The sequence below is a fragment of the Anser cygnoides genome, chromosome 3 (genome assembly GCF_040182565.1).
Source record: "Anser cygnoides isolate HZ-2024a breed goose chromosome 3, Taihu_goose_T2T_genome, whole genome shotgun sequence".
Lineage (NCBI taxonomy): Eukaryota > Metazoa > Chordata > Aves > Anseriformes > Anatidae > Anser > Anser cygnoides.
In genome coordinates, this window is record NC_089875.1 from 13,204,145 (window position 1) to 13,222,847 (window position 18,703).

The 18,703-nt window shown below is 45.4% G+C and overlaps 1 protein-coding gene across 4 annotated transcripts; it reads right to left on the reverse strand.

The window, feature by feature from the left end:
* Positions 1-1,110: 1,110 nt before the first annotated feature.
* On the reverse strand, positions 1,111-12,747 carry CHGB (chromogranin B). Of its 4 annotated transcripts, none has more exons than XM_013196175.3 (5): positions 12,621-12,747; positions 7,671-7,714; positions 6,549-6,642; positions 2,649-4,432; positions 1,111-1,518 (listed from the first exon to the last, which is right to left on the reverse strand). In XM_013196175.3, exons 1-5 carry the CDS (start codon positions 12,730-12,732, stop codon positions 1,435-1,437), a joined length of 2,118 nt encoding a protein of 705 aa, XP_013051629.2. In that variant the 5' UTR covers positions 12,733-12,747; the 3' UTR covers positions 1,111-1,434. The 4 variants fall into 4 exon arrangements, with proteins under 4 accessions (XP_013051629.2, XP_013051630.3, XP_066849582.1 ...); XM_013196176.3 differs by having other exon boundaries at positions 12,625-12,670; XM_066993481.1 differs by lacking the exon at positions 12,621-12,747 and adding an exon at positions 12,109-12,257.
* Between the last annotated feature and the right edge of the window lie 5,956 nt (positions 12,748-18,703).

Below are 18,703 nucleotides of genomic sequence, written 5' to 3' on the forward strand. Positions count from 1 at the left end.
ACATTCTAACCGTCCTTACTGGTGCTGGAAAAGCCCGGTGAAATCACAGTAAGACTGAAGTCAAAATTCTGTCAACTTCTGTGAGCCAGGGTTTGGTCTTGGTATACCTCAATGAAACAAAATGAAACATTTAAGTGCTCTTATCAAAATCCCTAGGCATTGGACATGCTCAGACAGTTCATGGATCAGCATCTCACTGAACATTTTCACTTCATAGCGCCTTACAGTTAAAATTGAGAGCATATTTGTGTTTTAATGAACAGGTGGATTAAATGGGTTAAGCTGGGATGAGAGATACTGCACATTTATCGATAATGTGGCTCAGCTGAATTCTTTGTATAGCACCTCCTGTGTTGGTGCTACACAAGCAGCTGATACAAAGACATTGTCACAGCAGAAAGACTGAAGAAAAAACACATTTGGAGAAGCTGAATTTAATTGAACCCCAGATATTTGGAGTAATTGAAACTAATTATGGGATTGTTTCTTTTACTGCTTCATAATGTCATAAGATTACCAACTGGCTCCTTCCACAGGCCGCTTATTATTCTCCGTAAGGCATCGTACTGTTTATTACACAGAACCCATCCTGCCCTCAGCTCACTAGCTGCTGAGAAACGCGCTTTTGGCAAAATTAGCACTGCTCTAATGTAGCACAGAGGCTCTGCAACACTGTCACCACTACCTGCTTGTCTGCACTAGACAAAAAGAACGGCAGCAAAGCACGTTCACTGGGCGATTAAATTTATGGAACTACTTCGTCTGAATGAATGGCAGAAACCAGCTGACTGCAATGCAAGGAATTCCAAAGTGCCACATACTTTCCAAATTAACAATCAGCTATTTGGTGTTGCAACCTCCTTGCTGCTTTAATGATTAATTTCCAGAACTAAGTAATTCACAGGCCGTTTCTGAGTTACTAAAGCAAATTAATCATTAACATCTTTCTTACCTGTTGTGCTTCTCCTAAGTGGCAAATAAAAGGCATAGACAGGCTCCTTGTAACTTTAAAAAAATAATGGTGAACGAGTCAACATTTCGTGCACAACCTATTCATCTGATACAGCTTACTTTGAAATAACCCAATCATTCAAATAGGCAAGGAGAAAGTTTGCTCCAAGATCAATGTTTTTTATTATTTCAAACTCAGACATATATTTCTGAAGAACACTAACACAATTATTTTCACAAGCATATTAAAAATATCTGCCTCGCATGAAAGGTTATAATATTAAAATTCATGCTATTCAGATTTCAATAGCATAATAGCAAATTAAAGACATTTTCAGCTGTATAAATCACTACACTATAGTGGACAGTAAATAGTATTTCCTGTTTTTAGGGCAAACAATCCAGTGGCCGTGAATTTACCACAAAATACAGGTATTGTGAGTGAAGCTACACCTAGCTTTGAAACACCAAAGCAGATCATCTTCAGCCTCTTCTGTTGTCATTCAATGTCTCCGCTATTTTCTGCATCTCCAAATCCATAGCAGCCAGGTTTTCCAGTTCTTTTTCCTGTGAAAACATACAGGGCATTTTACACTTCAATTAATTCAGGGACAGCTGCTACTTTTTGGTCCCTGGGCAGCTTCTGGGGTGGAGAAGCGAACAGCAGTGCGGCACATACTTCAGAGATCTGTGCAACTTTCTGCTTTTATCAGAATTAGTGTTAGAGAAATTATCAAAATACTCATTCTGAGAGCTGGACAGCTTGATCTTTTTAGCTACAGAACAGCATTAGCTCGTAGTGACTTCCTGCTGTCTCACAGTTGCCGCTCCTGGCAGCATGAATTCATTTCTGCCCAGGTGAAGGTCCCTTAGGAGACTACAACCTTTTGCTCGCAGTGCTCCTGGCTTATGACGCACAGCAAGCGCAGTGTGCAGTAAAAGGAACTCTTCCAAGCTGCCAGATGCTAGGGGAAAAAGTTATGCGGTCAATCCTTGTTTATTATGCTAACTTGCAAACACTGTTACACCTCTCGATAAATTCCAATCAAACCTCCACCGCTTCCAGTCCAGCTTAGTTTTGTGCAACAGGAACAGCGAGATACAAGACAAGCACCTAGCTGATGGGCGCAGACTCAGTTTTCCTGAACAATGAAGCAGAACAGGAGGTCCAACAAGAAAAGGGTTCACGTACATGGGAACTGCATGCACAAATCAAGCATGCAAGTGCTAGCCCGGTTCTGCTCTGAAATTAGGACATCAAGTTAATGGATAGTTGAATCTCTTCCAATGCACAACCTACTTTCCACCTGCATGATTTAAACAACCCACCAGACCAGCTGGTGCTTGCTAATTATTACCTCTCTGCTCCCGCTGGAATGGGCATCTTTGGTTCATTAATCTGTAAGACCCTAGAGGGAGAGGTAAAGCCCAAAGAGGAAGAATTTCCTCCATCTCCCTGTCTTGCTGCAGGATGCACCTCCTCTTCAGTTCATAAACCATGCCCTGGGGTAGGCTCCACTGAATTCATTCAAAGACAGCAAAATTTTTAAATCACTGTAGATCTGGCTTTTAATATGATTTAATCGTCTTTGTGTTTTTTCCAGTCACAGTTTACCAGCTGTCTTAGGAATGGATTCAGAAATGTGCACGTAAAATTTATTTCCCCTGGCTCTTCAGAGGAACACCTGTACACATACCTCCTCTTCTGTCAGAGGCCTCTGGCTCAGAGCTCCTTTGTCATTCCTGACTATGTGACGTTTTTTCATGTCTTCTCCAGAGCTGTACAACTCTGGGAACTCAGCTGATTTCTTCCTGTAATTCAGGAGTTGTGCAAGTTGATCCATCTTGTTGTATTGCCTTTTTATATCATATCTGTTCATTTTGCCAAGGTTCCTCTTCTCGGAGCGTCCGTGGTTCAGAGCACTTAGAAGCTGCTTTTTTTCCCACCAGTCATAGTCAGTGTAATCAGGGAAAAGGTTCTTCTCGTTCAGGGTGGGCCTGCTCTCCTCTTTACTCTCCAGCAGCCGCTCTCCTGCGCTGTTCCTTTTCTCAAAGTGCCGGCTCTTCCACCACAGCAGTGGGTATAAAGAGCTGTAGGATGCTGCGGTTCTCTTGTCATTCTCTGCAGGGAGATGGCTTCTGTACTCTTCCCCCTCGCCATATCTTCCTTCCTCCATATTCTCCTCTTCATTTTCCGTCTGATCACTGCTGTAATGCTTCTTTTCTACTTCCTCCTCCTCCTCCTCCTCACTGTTGCCAGGGTAGCGCTGCTGCTCTACACTGTCCTCAGTGCTGTAATGTGTTCTGGCCTGCCCTCTGTGCTCTTGAGCGTACGCTTTCTGTATCTCTTCATCCTCGTTGTCCCACAAGCGGTATCTGCCTCCAGCACGATGCTGCCTCTCCTTGTTGCCACCGCTGTGATACCTGTCTAGCTCTTCCTCACTTTCACCTCCACGATACGTCCTTCCCTCAGAATGGTGTCTCCTTGCCTCATGCGATCCGTCATGGTGCCTCTTCTCCTCGCGCCATTTCTCATCACTTTCTTCACCGTGGTGATGCCTCTTACTTTCTTCTTCGCTGCTCTCTTCGCTCTGCTGCCACCTCTCTCTGTACTCTGCACTTCCCTGGCCTGCATGCCTCTTCTCCTCTGCCTCTTCAGACCCGTGCCTCCCACGATAACCACTCTTCTCCTCACGCTGCTGCTCAGATTCTTCACGGTGGTGTTTCTGACGGTGGTTCCTTCTGTCCCAGAGATGAGTCTCCTCTGCATTTGATTCCTCAGTTAGTTCTTCTTTCTCACCACCGTGGCCTCTCTTCTCTTCAGAGGAGTCATCCATTCTGTGCTTCCCATGGGAATGTTTTGGTTTGTAAGGTTGCTTTTCCTCCTCTGCTTCTTCACTCTCATCAGATTCTTCATGCTCTTGCTGACGGGCAAAATCACGTACCTTAGATTCATGGTGGTATTTTTCATTTCTTTCTTCCTCTGCCTCTCCCTCTTCACCTTCTTGAATTCTTTTGTAAGGGCTCTGCATTCCCTCCTCCGAATGCCAGTGGCCCACGGGGCGTTGGTCATTCCCCTCGGGGAACTCCTCTGTACCCGTGCCTGCCGAGTTGGACTTCTTGTTGAGAACAGCACGGTCTACCTCTCCATCATGATGCTTGCTCTCTTTGCTTTCTTCTTCACTGTGGTAGCTGTTCTCCTCCTCTCTTCTGATTTCCTGATAGTGTTTCTTTTCTTCTGTATGAAGTCTCTCTTCATTAACAGGTATGTGGTGCCCCTCCTCCTCTTCCTTGCTCTTACCTTCCTCGGGAACCATTTTCCCTTCATCACTTCCTTTCATGTGCTTTCTAGAGTCATCTTCTACCTGACTTTGTTCCTTCTCCACACTCCCAGCAAGATGTTTTTCCATCTCTGCTGGGTCTTTCAAATGCCTTGCTTCAAGTTGTTTCTCTTCACTTCTCTCTCTGTCATTTTTACCACCTACAAAAACAAAAGCAGCCTAATGAAGTAATCTAACTCTCCATTGACATGCTGCATCAGTTTAAATAGATAACTGGCTTCCAGAACTGATAGACACAACTAGTTTTTTCACTTCCACCTTTAAAATTTGTTATTTTCATTAATCTTGTATGTTTGCCTGGAAAAGCATTAAATATCATTTAATTAGGCACTTTAAAAATTCCATTAAAATTTCCAGAAACATCTTTACTCTTTGGTTTTTTTGTTTATTCACGATAGCATTTTTAGCATTGATTAAATTAACTTTTATTCCCATTAAAACTCAGTGGGATCTGGAATTGTGTTCCGTTTTTTGAATGTCAGTCCTTAGCCACAATATAAGTTCACTGACAAAAAGGACAGCCATCTATTTCAAGCCACTCAGGAATATCTGAGGAATAGTAAAAATATGCTTTTAGCAAATATAAAACTTTCTAAGTTGATTGCACAAAAATGAAAGAAACCTGTTAATTTGCGATCGTTACATTTAATCAAATCACGTACCTTCCACTATTTTCAAAATCCTAAATGAAAGGCTGACTGACCTCATCGGTAACAGTACATTTCTGTGAAGGTATTTCTGCTTCACTTGTGCCTGAGTAACATTGGAAATAGGTCACAAATCCTAAAAATTTTCAAACAGCTTCGCAGATTTAAAAATAGCTTGCTCTTTCTGAAAAGCTGCTCATTATCTGATACTCTTGGAGAAGAGCTGCCTAACGGCAAAAATATGATTCTTATTCTCTCCAGCCAGTAAGTGAATTTTTGTTTACCAGAAGATGACAAATGGACAGGTTGATCTGAAACTAACACCGTCATAAACGAAGCTTGATGCACGATGGCATTCAGCATCAACTAGAAACTCTGGGCTGTGTTAGATGCCAAGAGATGTATTCCTAAAGCTTGGAAACCACCTTCTTCTGATGACTGTGTAAGGGCCACACGTTATTTCCTTTATAAACAAGCAGCAGACAGATGGGTTTCATTATTGCTTCTTGCTGGCAGGTAAGTTGAAGAGCCTTTTTATTGTTTTGTAATCAAATAAATATATACTGGGCAGAAAAGAAATATGTGCATTTTGCAATTTGGCACCGTGTCAGACTTAACCGCACTTCACTACAGACTGAAATCAAGCATGCAAACAGCCTTGTACTTCAACATTGAGGCAGCTGTAGGCATGAGCTCATCAGAAATGAGGACTCCCAAAGGGAGTTTTCAGCACGCGTTACCAGACCTCTCGAATCAGCATGACAAACTTAATCATTTCTGGGCTGCTTACAGCCTGAGTGAGAGTCCCTCCCCTGAGCTGGGCACAAATTCAGTTGTCACTGCGTGCAGGAACCTTGCTGATGTATGAGGAGGTGAGCTGAAGCCAGTTTGGACATGCTGGGATGCATTCAGCATCTGCTCCAAACCCAGCCGCATTTTTTGACCTCCCAGGCCAGATGGGAGCTTGTCTGCTTCTCTCAGACTCTACAGGCAGCTGAAGTGGAGAGCCACACACGTCAGCCAACAATCCCTGAATCGCTGACAGTTACCAGGTAAGACTGCTTGCTCTTTGAGCCAGACAGACTAAACTGAAGGAAACAGGAATTTTGACCCTGAAATTAGGAGACGCTAGATTGACATGGGCTGAAGTAACAGTTTACTACCTCCAACCCAAGAGAGAACCCATCTGAAAGTTTATTTTCTCAAAGTTACCAACAAGAGGGTCTAACGCTGAAACCTGTATTTTTTGAGAATATTTCTAACTCACCCATGTCACTCCAGGCTAGTCTTAGAAATAAAAATGAATCACCCAATGGCCATTGCAGGATCAGCTTTAAGATTCAGGGAGGGAAAAAGATCACTACTGATGCTACTTACACTTGGCACTTATGACAATTCTGTGGCTTAAATTTAGATGATGAGCTTACAGAAGATGACAAAAAGAGTGGCAGATGATTAACAGCACAAAGCATTTAACTTCCAAGACATTATTCTTATGTGCATGGAATTAAAATAATGAATCTATCCTGAAAATGAGAATATTGGTTTATAAAATTAAGAACTGTATCTACCAAGTTCCTTTCACAATTTCATGTAAGGTTGTACTTACTCTTTTTGAGGATTTCTTTACATTCAGGATTAATTGGTGGTGCGTTTAGCTTAGAGAGAGCATTGGACAGAACTTCCACTATGCACCGTGTTACCTAGAAGAAACAAAATCGGGAAAAAAAATCTCATGGTGAAAATGGGAATCCTGCTTCTGGCCCAGTCAGCGAGGAAGCTACTTTAGGGTTAGAATTCACGGTTAGGATTTATGGGTTTTGGGCAACCCCCAGCCCTAGCAGAACCGTGCATTTGGGTAAGACGTGCTCAGCTCCTCGCTCCCATAGCAGTAAGAGAATAGTCATTGACTCTCTTTGTTCTCCTCTTTTGTTTGCACAGGTAACAGGCTCCTTTGTATGTTTTTAAATATTAAACACCATATTCAGTACAAAGGAGAGTCAAACAACATGTGGCAACCCAGCAAAAAAAACACCTCCACAATACATCCAAAATATGAGGAACATCCTGTACAATCTGCCCAAACGAGGACCAACCAAAGGTATTGCTTGGATTGTGAATAAACCAAAAAATGCCTCTGTAAGTGACACGCTCCACAAAGTACTTCAGGAGCTTACTCTAGGAATTTCAAGTATTCTTTCACGTGTGTGTGCTTTAAAACACTGCTGCTTTTAGTACTTTGCATTCAACCGGAAGCAGAGGACGTTGTTTTAGGAAAGTGGTACAACCACCTCTAATCCTAACTGCACACCAAAACAGCTCATCTACACAAGCAGAAGTACTGCACAAGAGATCACATATTTAGCACCTGCAGATATTCCCCACTATTTCACTTTTCCTCAAATTTGCCTCCTCACTTTCTACAGTCTGATTATAGGTACTATCAAGTAATATTTCAAATCATTTTTCAGGCAGCTGCAAAACGTAGAGTTTCTGACACAAGAAGCCAGCTTCCATTTTCATCAAATGCACTGAAGTGCATGTAGTTGTCTTCTGACAGCTAAGGGGACTCTGTGTTCCACATCACCAATGATCTCTTAAGAGTTTACCCTTAGGAAAATAATAAAAAAAAAGCATTATCTTGGGAGTTTAAAAACAAAGCAGGAGCCAGAACACTGGAAAGCATGTGACTGATATTGTCTGAAATTTGCTTTGACGTATAGCTACTCACCATTTCCTCCATATGGTCTTTTTCCACTGGAACTGCGCTGACACCTGGAAGAAAAATAAATTATTGCAGACCCATTAATCCTAGCAGCCCCATAAACATCACTGACAGAAGACCTCAGTCAAATTAGTCTGATGAGGCTGCTTGAGTTTTGGGTTGGTAGTATAAGAAAATCAGGTGCATTTTGCATTATATCTTTTCTTCCTCAGAATGGAAAAGCACTGAAAAGCTTCAACCCAGCTCAAGAGACATGTTGACATTTCCAGCACAAAAATAATATACACCAAAAAAAGAACAGAAAGCAACGCTCAAATTCTAAGAATGAAGCTTGATAGCAACCTGGGTCTTCATGTAGATGTACCTGTTTGGTGGTGAAAGAAGAAGAAACAAACAAGGTCTGTTTTCACTCCAAGAACTCTTTCACCTTCCACAAGAGGCTCAAGTGCCCCATGACCACCTCCCCAGCAGAAGACCACTTCAGAGGTGAAAACCAACTACTGTCCTGACCCTACAGAGAAATCCTGTCTCACCTGGAGAGGAGGGAGCTGCTGGAGGGAGGACAGAGCCAGAAGGGATAGGGATTTTTCCATTCTCAAAGCAGTCCATTATCAGCGCAAGAAATGAGCAAAAAGTCAAATCGCTGTGGAAAAAACAACTCTAGAAGAAAGTGGTACAACTTCTCTCTATCATGAGGACACCTCACGGCACCAGCTCTACTGCTGGTCCAAGGAATTTGCTTTTGGAAAGAAGCTGCTGCACATGAAACCTTCATGCTGCTTTATTTTTGCCATCACTGCTGCATTGTGTCTCCAGCTGGTTAATGAACTCAGCTGCTGAGCATTAATAAACCTCCTCAATTCTCATCCACCTCAAAACTTGCAGAAGTGAAGTTCAGCAAGTCTGCCAGCCACACAGGAGCATGTCAAAGCAAGGGTTATTGTACCGCTGCTTCACAGCCTTACTACGTTGAGCAGAATCACCATGCATAAACGTACAGCTTGGGGGCAGTTCTGAAGTTCTTACAGAGGTCAGGATAGTTTTAAATTCAAAGGTCACCTTGTCTACAATACAGCTTGGGTGGGACAGCAAGAGATCTTCTGCAGCTGAACACAAAGATTATGGAGACGATGGGAGCCAATTTGCCTTACAGCATCAGGAAAACTGACAGTGTCCCCTGGAAATTTCCTGCAAAGCAAAGGAGTGTGTAACCTTAGACTACGGAAAGCAACAAAACCTCCCTTCTTTTCCATCTGCAGAGGAAGCAGACATCTCCTTGAGCATTGGCTCCACGTGTAGTATCTGAACACTAATAACTCTCTTGATATTCCCACTGTCTTCTATTTTTGCTCCCTCAAAACACAAACGTAGGAGTATGCTCCTCCAGCGCTCTACTCTCTTCTGCGTATACAACTGCAGAGCAGGGAACCCGCAGCAGGGTAGCACAGAAAGGATTCCCCTAAAATAGCACTGCATGCCTACCAAGCCACCTCCCCAGAATGCCTGGTGGCGCGTGAGGGAGATGGTGCTATGCAGAGCCAACACTCTCTCCCACCGTTAGGAGCAATCAGTGCTGAACAAGACAGGCTTTGGGTTACTTTATTTACTAACCTAGTTATGCAAATAACTACCGCGCTATGTAGTGCTGACGCCGTTGCAGTCCAGCCTGCCCACATCTGAGCACGAAGAGTAAGGATGTACGCACATGCGGGGGCAGGAGACTGGCAGCAAAGTCCCTTCTACTAAAACAAAAAAAAAAAGGTGTTATCCACTAAAAAGACATTCTCCCAACCCCGTAAGGGCTAGAAACACTGCTCTTATGGCAAGCAGCGGGGATGACCTGCTGCACTGCCTCTCCTTGACATGGCTCCTCCTGTCATCCAGCCCATGAGAAATAAGGACAGGCACAAGGACAAACACCTGACTGTGTCCTTTGTAGTGGTTGTGCCGCACCACATCTCCTGTGAGGTGCATCCAGTTGGCGTGGCAAAGCTGAACAGAACCTTCTGAACGTCTTTCACTACTCGAGATGCCACCTTCAGGTTGCCTCTCAAGTGCTACATCAGTGCTGTGTGAGTATAAAGTCAGGCTGTGCTGACTGCCTTTGCCCTGTCATTCCAAAGCTCTTGTCTCTTCAAGAGACAGACAGATTTAAACATAGCTGAATGACCACCAAGCAAGCGCTCGTTTAATGATGAGAGTTGATATGCACAGACAAAGAGGAAGCATCTGGCTATCATAACGTCAGAAGAAACAGACAATATTGGACATACGTCAAGTTAGCCTGCCCGGAGGGACAAAATGAGGATCCAATCTATCCCAGAGCCTGGAATAACGCACTGAGGCGGTTGCTGTGCCAGAGCTGAGACGGGTAGCCCGTGGTGAGCCAGCATCCCTACCTTACACCCGTGCCAGATGGCGAGAGCTCCCTTGGAGCCTCCTGCCAGCTGTGGCTGGCCGGCCAGCACCTCTTGGTGTCCCGCACCTCTGCCATCCCCTCCATGTGCTCAGGGTGATCTGCAGGGCGAAGCCATCGCCCTGACATGGCTGGGCAGCAGAGCACCCACCCGCAGAGCTGTTGGGCAAGTGGGGATGCAGCAGATGGCACCACTGCAGGGTTTTGCAGCAGAAATAAAGTCAGAGCATATGCCAAGAGGGAAAACCTTGCCTTGTCCATACTGAAGAATCAGACCACAGACCCGCAAAGGAAAAGACAGCTCTGGGTGTGCTACCCCCTCCAGAACCAAATCTGCCCAGGCAGTTCAAGTCAGCCCATTTCATTTTGCAAAAGAGATGAGATGAAGATCACTACAGAGAATGAGAAATGCAGACTCTGCACAACTTTGAAAATAGTAACCCAGGACAAATTCATGTGGCTTTTGCTTGCATCTCCAAGACTGGGACAGACCTTTTGGTGGTCCCCATTTAGATCCTCCTGTAAAAATTTTTTCATTAATGCCAATGACCTAGTGTAGTGTCATTGGTCCTCAAAATTTCAGCAAATACCTTTCCTAGGAAAGATCATAAACTTTGGCATATTGATTTGAAGAAGGAGCTCCAGAAAGTTCCCAAAGGTAACGTTTCACTGATTCCCAGCTCCAAACTCCTTAGTTCATTGATCCTGGATGACATTTGATTGGGCAAGACAGCCAAAAGGGACTCAAAAAGGTGTCTGTCCAGTCTGATGGCATAAACATGAAAAAATATTTGGTAAGAAGTTCCCATTGGGTCTGTGGAATAAGTCTGGCAAGCTTCTGTGAACTGGAATCTCTTGCCGTCTTCCACTCTCCCCTGAGATTTATTACTATAAAGACCCTTGAGGGTCTGCTGTGACTTGGATGTGTTTTTGCACAAGTCCCAACAGGCTTTCCACCCTAAGACTTCCAATACACATACAGCTGAACTATTCAATGAGAAATTACACTGACTTTCAACAAATGATGAATTACGCATGAAAGGCTATAAAGCCAAGCCTCATCCTACTGTCTACTGAGGCTATAAAGCCTCATCCTACTGTCTTTAATTTTAATTTCTCAGTTTAGTTTTAATGCTTCTGCTGTACACAAACATAAAAATTGTTCATTAAAGCTGGAGACCTGCTACTTTAAAATCCTCTCACAATGTAACAACTAGCTGGCAAAAACCTAGCGGTACCGCTTGAATGAAAGTCTGTGGAAGGAAACAGCCTTGGTGTACAGGGGGAGATAAAAAAACAAACGAAGACCAGCCGCATCCTCACAGAATGAGAAGGAAGAGGTTCATTTTTCAGTTATCCACAGCAGTGACTACGAGGGCTCTGCGGGGGATCCCTGACGGTGCTGAGGGGAACGGGGGGGACAGGCAGCGTGAGGGGCGGCGTGGTTCCTGTCAGTGAGGTGAACGCTCCGTGACGGGGAGCACCCTGTGTGCTTTCCTCTCTTCGGTGCTACCGCCCAAGCCTTCCTCAAAGCCAAATGGGAAAGTTTCACCGCTGGGGACCTGTGACGCCGGCTGCTTCGCCTCCCTAAACCCCTGCCTCGGGGGTGGTGGCCCGAGGGGTGACCCCTGAGCTACAGCCACCCCGCGGTGACGCGGGAGGGACGGGCATGACGTCACGCCGCCACCGATGGCGTCACCCCACCGGCTTCAGAAGGGAGAAGGGGGGGGGGGGGGGCGGAATGGCCAAAACACCGTTATTCTCCCCAGAAAAACGCCGAAAGATGAAAAATACAGTAATAAAAATAAAAATTAAAGAAATTAAAATACATAAAAAATAATTAAAAAATTGAAATACAAAATTGGAATGAAAATTTAAACGAGCCACCCAACCGGTGGCGGGGCTTTCGATCCGCCTCTCCCTCACCTCCGGGCGGCGGCCGTCCCTGAGGGCGCCCAACGGCCCCAACCGCCGCCCCCCCCTCAGGCGCCGGCCGCGCCCGCGCCCCCCCCCCCCCCCCCCGCTCACCTGCCAGGGCGGCGGCCCCCAAGAGGCCGAGCAGCGCCAGCGGCCCCATCGCTCCGCTCCGCTCCGCTCCCCTCGGCTCGGCTCGGAGCGGCGGCTCCGCCGCTATTTAAAGGGGGGAGCGGGGGCGGAGGAGACGGGCGGGGGGCCCCGCCGGGAGCCTGCGTCACTCCGAGCCCCCGGGGCCGGCGGGGGAGGCGCCGCCGCCGCCGCCACTGCTGCCCGTTGTCCTCTTCCCCACAGAGGAGCTGAGGGAGCCCCACAGGCACCCCCCGGTGCCCCCAGCCTGGGGAAAGCTCCCCGACAGCACGGGGGAAGTTTTTCTTCCTTTGTAACTACCGCAGCTCTCTGCCTCCTCGCCCCCCCCCCCCCCCCCCCCCCCCCCCAGCAAACCTCTCTTTTCGCCCACCCTCCGAAAAAAAAAAGAGCGACGTCCCCTGCCCCTTCCTCCCTGCTCGGAGGATGCAGCATCATCCCTAGGTCTTTCCCCTCCTCAGAAGATGCTGAACGCCTACCTACAGGCAGCAGGGTAGGGAGGAGGTGCAGCCATCTCCCCCCCACACCACCCCGGCATCGCTGCATTTCCATATCCAGCCCCGATCGAAGCCTTTTCGGGTGCTGCGGCATCCTTTTTTTTTTGTTTTTTTTCCTGCAAGGTTTCGGTCCCTGCCATCCGAGTCGCTGCTCCCGCTGTGCAGAGCGAACCCAGAACCGGAGAATTACTGGAAAGTGATCCCCGTGCTTCCGTCGTCTGGCAGGTGAATGACACGCAGTGTTCCTCAAGAGTTTTACTGGGGAAATCACTGCTCTCAGCATCCATCGCCACACGCAAACCTCACGTTTATTCTGGTGATGCTCCGGGGACCGTGAACAAACCTAGCAAAATGAAGTTTTACATCATTTTCTGAAGCAGCCCCGAACTGTCCCGATTAGTCCTCGATGGACTGGGAGGTGTAAATGACAAACTATGATGAGTTCTCCGCAGAGCAAGTCTGAACACTCCCCACTGCTCCTTCAGAGCCAGACAAAGGCATTGTAAGACGAGGATTTGTTTTGTTTTTCCTTCCATTAACTCTTAGATGGCTGTTATAAATTACTCTTTTAGCCAGAAAGAATTAGTTTATTGAGTAAGCGATCAGCAAACATGCTTCATACATCACAATGGCCATCTCCGATTTATTTGTATTCTTTGATTGCTCTTTTTTGCTTGTACTTGGTGGTAAGCAGGTGGCCCTCTAATTGCCAGCAATCATGGAAAACAAAGAATCTACACATGAAAATGGCAGGTATCTCTGTAATTGATTTATTATATTGTATATTAGCAATGCCAGGCTGCTATAACTGTATCTTTCAAACATATAAAGCAGGGCAGAAGGACACAGCGCACCAGTGGAACTCATCTGCAGCTTCATCTGTGCATAAAGAAAGCCAAGAAATGGCTGCATTTTAAGCTTATTTCAAAAGACAGCCTTCAGCTCTAGGAGGTAGTGCCAGATACCTCCTTCACCTTGCATTCACATCACAATTTCTGCAAAATAACAGAACCCGGCCACCTTGAAAAGCAAAACAACACTGCAATACCTTCCACACTTCCTCATCCTCACCCTACTTCATGCTGTTCCTGTACAACCATCAGAAGACCCATATCAACAGGCAGATACCTCTTCGGACATCACCAGCCTTGACTCTAGGAAGCTGAGAGTTCGATTCAGAAGACTGTGAAGAGTTTCACTGGCTTCAAGGCCCCCATCATGTCCCCACTTGCCTGAGGATTCACCTCAACCTCCTCATCTGCTCATGACAAAGAATTTTAGGTGAAATATTTGCCATTTAAGCATTCTCTGCTTCCCCAGGCATATAAATCGTACTTATTGTAGACATGACGGTCAAAATGGGCAAGCAATACAAAGACGCTGAATAAAAATAGCCAGCTATTTTAGTACCTACGAGGTATTCAATTCATAATAAGTACCTGTTTCACGCAAGTCCTGTTGATAGTCAGTACAACAACTACTACAGAAACCTTCTTGCTGCAAAAGAGGCATCTGAGATTAAAAAATCCTGCACCCCTTGCTCATGTGGCTTCTAATCCATCCCTTGCGCTGCAGCCGCAATCACTGGAGCTTCACGGCTGTTTTCTCTATGCCGGTAGGTTTATTTATATTTGGACTCGCAGGATTTCTCTGAAACACTCCCTCACCTCAGCACTGTGTGGGCTGATCCTGAAGAAGTAAGAAGTCCTATATTTGTGGTTGATAAGAAAAGATGTTAAAGCACTGCTGGGTCATGTTCTGCCATCAGTCACACCAGGATCTACAAGGGGCAAATGTCAGTGCCTTCAGATTTGATTAGAGTCGAGGTTACAAGGAGATCACAGAAGATGACTGCAACAGGAGCACAAAGACTACAGGATGGAGTCCATCTAATTCCATCTTCAGTGTCCAGGGGTAGCATTTCAAAACATGATCCCACGAACATTTCTGCCAGTGCTGGACAATCACCGAGAATCCGAGCACCTTGCCCACAGTTAATTAGCTCAGCTCGTATTTTCAAAACAATGTCACTTCACGTGGACTTCTACAGTCAGGTATCGGCTGGCATAAGCTTCCCCTCAGATCAGAAAAGAAAAGCGACTACATTAAGAGTCAGGATTACAGCAGGCGGCACATTTCACTCAATCGGTTGTGAATGGCACACCCCAACCTCCCTTCTCAGACTTGTCAGAACTTTCATTGCAATGATATACGTGCCTCATAACGTTGTGACAATCTATCGCTCTATGAATAAACAGTATTTATCCTGCTGGATTCTCTCAAATACAAATGCTTTAAAAAATATACATTTGGCTCATCCTAGAAGCTAGAACTTCAAAAGATGACAAGCAAATTTTCATGTCTGAGCTCCTTCTAAACTTAGAGGAAACTGCTTAGGGAATATGGGGATTGTTCTCCTCTAATTAGATGTGCTAGCAGGATTATCTTCATTCTTGGATGCCAATTAGTTTTCATGGAATGAAAATCCTGCAACCCATTTCATGAACAAACTCATCTCTTTCATTCAGAACGTGCTAAGGGGACGGATCTGGAAAACAACACCAATCAAATCTGAAAAGCCAGCACCTCAAGGGACTTCATCCATTCGGCTTCATTAATGGCAGTGAAAATCCTTTCAGAGGTCCATGTTTATGCAATGCCAATTGCAACTTAACGGGTAATGCTGAGCCTTCGCTGCCGTTATGCATTACCGTGAATGTATTTACCCATAACTCACTAACACCAACTGTTACAGTGGCCTAGAGCTGGTGTAACATGTAGTTGAACCATGCCCCAGGAATTCAATTACCATCTTAGCTCTACGGCAAAGCAGGATCAGGTGCCTGACTCATCTCCCTTTTTGTACAGTAACGGGCTTTAGAGGAGTTACAATCCATCAGGTACATCCACTGGAGGGGGAACAGGCCAGTGCTCTGCTAGATTTCATCTGCGCTCTGTCCGGAGAGGGGGCCTGGCAAAGCAAAAAGGACAACACTTCAGGGTTGCATATGCCTGTATACACACAAAAAAATCTTTGCACGCCTCCAGCCACAGCCTCTGTGAGAGGTGGCAGACAGGCCCACGCTCGGATCTCCTCCTTCTTACTGAGCAAAGACTATTTAGCTCATACCAGGCACCACGGCGATGCTGATGAATGGAGCTTGCTTGTCGAGCTGCTGAAGCATTGCTCCATCACCCAACACCTGACAGCGTTCAAAAATGCACCATCGTAGCAGAACTGAGCCTACAGGATGCAAATTACCAGAATGCACTGATGCATATATGAAAGCACTTAAGTCTATATTTACACACTGACCAGCTTCCAATTTAAATCTAAAATGCACATCTTTTGCTTCCACTGAAATATTTTGGGGGCATTTTTCCTCTGTATCCACAGAAGGTGAACGTGCCCATCACTGCGTGTGGCTTTAGTGCATGGACTTTGCCACAGGTATCTAGGAGACACCCAGAAAACTGTTCTAGCTGAGAGACAGAGGAGCTGTGAAGAGACCTGGTGTGATATACACGTGTAATTTCTTTAGTGTGGGCAACTATATATTTTTCCCTCTCTGTATTTATACAGTACCTCAACACAGTAGTTTTCTTTTTCATGCCATGTGCTCTTAGGCAGTACTGAAACAACTGCAGGAAATGACCACCAGGCTTTAGTCTCAAAGACTTTCTGCAAAGAAAATCTAAATAATCTGCAGTTCAGTTCTGCTTCTAAAGCAAGAGAACCTTAAAAGTTCAGGGTAACTCTTCTTGAATTTTAACCTCTGAAAAGAGGTTTAAAACATGCCTATTATACATCACAGATGTTAAGGGATAATAAAATATATGCACAGACACTGCCTTGGTCTTGAAACGACACACACGTTTCTTACCCTCCTACAAGAGGAAGTCTGAGTTTGCCTAATAGCAGCGCACCGCTGGGATTTTGAGTCACTGGTCTCTTTGTTTTATCCACGGTGCCACTTCTCACCTTGGTATAGATTCTTGATTTGCTGTCAGAAAGTGATGTAGTGGAGTGCCAGTCAAAACCTGCCACTCTGGATTAACTGATCATCAAGGTAAAATGCAGCTTTGAATCCACCGGAGCTCAAAAAGGACTTAAATGATTACTCATGGCTTTATGAATTTGGCTATGACTAAAGCTTCTCCAAGCCCCAGCTGTAATGAAATTGCCTTGTGACAACAGGAGCGACATCCGCAGCTCCAGTCACCTCCTTCCCTGCAAGGAGGGAGATAACAGGAACCCAAAACCATCCTCACCGGCGAAGAGCCCCGGACATTGAGCAAGAGCACCCCTGAAAGCTGCCGGTGCATCTCCCCAGCCTGCCTTTTGGATATTCGGCATCGCTGCAGGACTGGAGCTTCCAGACAGCGGATGCCCAGAGAGCAGTGCCTTTGGGGCACCTCACCCTCTGGCCTGGGCACGCTGGAGCTGCACACCCCCCAAAAAAAACCCACCCCTATACAACCCTGCCAAAAAAAATCCACTTTTTTTCAGGTATCCAATTAACCACGCTCGTAACCTCCTCGGTGAAGAAGTTTGGGGTCTGTGCAGCTCCCGTAAAACAGGATGGAAATTTCTTTCTGCGACCCAAGTGCTGACTTAAGCCCTTGTATTTCGAGTGCTGCTCGTCATTAAGGAAAAATGACTTTTACAGTTGCCTTTGCACTGCAAATAATTTCATTTAGGCAATGAAACGGGCCCATTCAGTGTTTCTGCCTGCATTTTGTCAACTGCATATGTTCCATTTAATATTTACAGACTGGGGCACTAGTCTGGCTTACATACTATTATTTTTTTTCTTTTAATATTTATAGCCCTTAGACTCTCGGCAAGGGTTCTGTTTGGTAAGAATAATATTGTTCTGTGGTTGATAGTGCCATGGAAACTTCACAGAGGAAAATTTCAATTTTGTAAGATAAAAATATATAGATTCCTGCAACAGACCATAACGATTTCAAAAGAAACTTTTCATTGCTGACCATGCATGTACTAGAAAAATCTTATTATGCCCTTGCATGTAGTTCCAGACCAAAAGCACAGGGCTGAAACATCTAGTTTGTGACAACAACACACACATAGCAAAAAGAACTGCCAAAGAATCGTTCAATCACTTTTTCTTCCCAATCACCACTTGTACAGAAAGCAGAAACCCAGCTGCAAAAAGACGCTATGAAAGAGGGAGCAAAGCCCACAAAATCCAAGAGGAGTCTTCGCTAAGATCTCTTCCCATTGGAAAATCCTTTTTTTCTTTGCACACCATGATTTTAAGTCTTTTAGGCTCTCTGTGTGAAACGCTGTGTGCTTATAAAAAAAGGCTTAAGAGGCTTAAGTGTAAAGGCAGTCTTGGGAGCTGAAAGTACCTGGCAGATACTCTGTCGGTGTAAATTATTCTAGTTCCAGTGACTTCAGAGACTGCCTTCAAATGACACCAGCTGAGAGCCAGGACCAGAGAGCACATCCCTGGCCTATCATTTTAGGCTTTGCTGTAGATGCACGAGTTTTCAGGCACTCCCTCCTGGGTAAGAAGATAACTACCTATATTTGTGATGTAAGGACAATTTCCCAGAGGATACCAAATGATAGTTATAATTCCTCTGCAAAATAGCACACCGACGAGGCAGGGCTTACTGGGGATGTGCCTTTCTTGCACAGAGCTTCCCGCTCACTGGACACCACCACACTTTCTGCTCACCAGTTTTTTCTTGTCTCCTCCATTACGACTCCAGGGACTTCAGATAATTCGCTCCGACAGTGAGGCAGGGGAAGTGGAGGAACTGCATTTCAGCGCTGACCTGACATTTCACAAAGCACCTCACCTGCGACTGCAGCACGGCAGCTGGGAGAGCAATTCCTACACCTCTGGAAAAGCAGCCCTCATAATTTGTAAAGTCAGTGGGAACGAGCTGCTAGGAGTGAGGATGATTAGCAGGAAAAAGCCAAACGCAGAGTAGCTCTGCAAGCCACACAGCAACCATTTCTCCTCACGGGAGGAGTGCTCCGAGCTCTGCTCCCAAAAAGCAAAGGCTTCCAAACGCAACCTAAATCTTCC